This window comes from Saimiri boliviensis, chromosome 15, assembly GCF_048565385.1.
Source record: "Saimiri boliviensis isolate mSaiBol1 chromosome 15, mSaiBol1.pri, whole genome shotgun sequence".
In the NCBI taxonomy this organism is placed as follows: Eukaryota; Metazoa; Chordata; class Mammalia; order Primates; family Cebidae; genus Saimiri; species Saimiri boliviensis.
Window position 1 is genome coordinate 46,031,830 of NC_133463.1, and position 2,307 is coordinate 46,034,136.

The 2,307-nt window shown below is 40.1% G+C and overlaps 1 protein-coding gene across 3 annotated transcripts; it reads right to left on the minus strand.

Moving 5' to 3' along the window:
- Positions 1-1,401: 1,401 nt before the first annotated feature.
- LOC101048293 (eukaryotic translation initiation factor 3 subunit K-like) lies at positions 1,402-2,092 on the minus strand. Of its 3 annotated transcripts, none has more exons than XM_039464652.2 (2): positions 2,036-2,092; positions 1,402-1,936 (listed from the first exon to the last, which is right to left on the minus strand). In XM_039464652.2, the coding sequence occupies exons 1-2, from the start codon at positions 2,090-2,092 to the stop codon at positions 1,439-1,441; spliced, it is 555 nt and encodes a 184-aa protein (XP_039320586.1). In that variant the 3' UTR covers positions 1,402-1,438. The 3 variants fall into 3 exon arrangements, with proteins under 3 accessions (XP_039320586.1, XP_039320585.1, XP_039320584.1); XM_039464651.2 differs by having other exon boundaries at positions 1,402-1,591; positions 1,670-2,092; XM_039464650.2 differs by having other exon boundaries at positions 1,402-2,092.
- Positions 2,093-2,307: the final 215 nt, after the last annotated feature.

A 2,307-nucleotide genomic window follows, 5' to 3' on the forward strand; every position in this document is an offset into this window, starting at 1 on the left:
TCTCTGTTTGACTTTATTCTGCATAGAGGTTTGTGGCATTCACTAGGCAAGATGACCAACAACACTTTTAAATGCAAATCCTCTTCTCTGAGCAACTCAGAATGGGAGCTTCCCCCCAAAGTTTGTATGGAGTTGCATAAAAAGACGTCTTAATGACTAAACTTTGCAGATGTCCACACCTATGGCTGGGAGAGTGAGGAAGCTGTGATAGAAAGTTCCCTTGGATGCCATGGAACGGGGAAGTGCGGTTTGCTCCAGGATGTGTTGCTGGTGGATAAAAACATTTTGCTCACAATATCAGCTTTACTATCTCTTAACTGGAGCTGAGATTTATCTCATAGAGTTTTTGGTAGGATCAAATAGTATAATGCAGATTTCTTGGCATTTGATTGGCACACAGTAAGTGGTAGTCATTATTATTGAGCTATGTTAACTGTGTGACCTTCTTTTATCAATGAATGTCAGTCTTTATTTCTATAATTGGTATTACCATTTTACATTTTCTAGGATTAGTGTTCATTGTTTGTGAAAAAATAATGGAAACAAGAGATAATTTTCAGCTTCAAAATATTAAACATAATTGCTTATTATTTTATGATTTAAAAATGTTTTTGCATACATTATTGTTTAAACTATAATTTCCAACCCCATGAGCTGGGTATGATTATCACCACTACCTTTCAAAGAAAAGAATCCAGATTTAGAGAAATTAAATATCTTGTCCAACATTGCACAATTGGTACACTGTGAATTTAAGATTCAAGTTGAGCACTTCGGAGTCTAAACCTTGTATTCTTTCTAGGATACTATGTAATTATGAGCTTGCTTATAGAAAGTATTGAATTCTTCAAAGAATCAAATATTCTAATGGAATGTTTTGAAACTTAACAGTAGTTTGTCTAAATTTGGGCCAGATGTTTTGTGTCAGGAAGTATTTTATGAATGAGAAAACATTTGATAAAGTATAAGGAGCTATACCATTATAAGCAATTTTGATTTTGATAATGGGGATGCTTTATGCAAACGTGAAATACCCATGCTAGTAAGTGTGTAGGAAGGTAAAAAAGATAAATATTACCTTCCTCTGAGTTTTGCTGATCTGCAGTAAAGATACCAAATGAAGATGGAACCTCCTACAATTTAGGTATCTTATAGAAATCATATTTTACAACTATTTTTCTTTTGAGGTTGTGAGCTTCATGCCATTGCATGTGTTTAAAAAGAAATTGGAAAACCACTTTTTATGATTTGGCAAGTATGTGTTTGTGTTGGTCAGGATGAGTGAGAAGATCAGTAGTATCTGTGCTGGAGCTCTTAATGATTCAGATTCTTGGGCCCTTTCTTGGAATCAAGGAGGTCAATGGACTGGTTAATTTTAAAAGTTCTTTTAATTCTTTTTTTTTTTTTGAGTCAACACATCTTTATTAAACACCTGGAGTTACTGGGAGGAGGCCATGATGCTGGACACACTGTCGAAGTCAATCTCCACGATGTTTTTGGGCTTAATGCTCTCTTCCTGGCCACAGATGAAGATCTGCGCCGACTTGTCGGCGTTCCAGCCGTATTTGCTCATCCACACCTTTAGCTGGCTGTCCGATACATCCCCGAGCATCTCGGCCAGCAGCCAGTGGTCGATGTGCTGGTAAGCGATACCCACAACACGACAGATGAACTTTCGGACAGAGTCTTCAAAGCCAATTATACCTTCCAAGAGGTCCATGTTTTCATCCAGGGCTTGCCAGAAGGTCTGGAAGTGGCAGGTCTTCAGCAGGCCCCCGAGGTACAAAATCTGCCAGATTGGCCGTTCTTCTTGATGTGCCTGGTCAATCATGCACTTGCACAGGGCGAAGTTGGTGTGTGGCAGATTGGTGAGGGCCTTCAGCAGGATCTGGGCGGTGACTGTCGTCTGAAAGAAGGCTGAGTTGAACTGGTACCGTTTCAGGACAGCCAGGTTGGCTTCCAGATCATAGGCATTTTCCTTGGCCTGCCTCTCCACATAGCGCTCCAGGGTGGCCAGGTTCTCAGGATTGTACCTGTCGATACCCTTGAGCAACTTGCCCACGTTAGCTGTCATCTGCTCAAACATCACCATGACTACTGTTGCCTTCCACAACCAGGGCTGGAGGCTAACACTGGCTTGGCACTGTGTCCTCGAGGACAGGAAAAGGAAGAGCAAGTTCTTTTAATTCTAAGCCAATAGTTGCAATTAACCATAGACTCTCAATGTGATGTGAATCCATGTGGAGGAGGGTAACTAATGTTTATAAAGCATATTTATATAACGATCAAGTTTTCTGATGTAGTGGG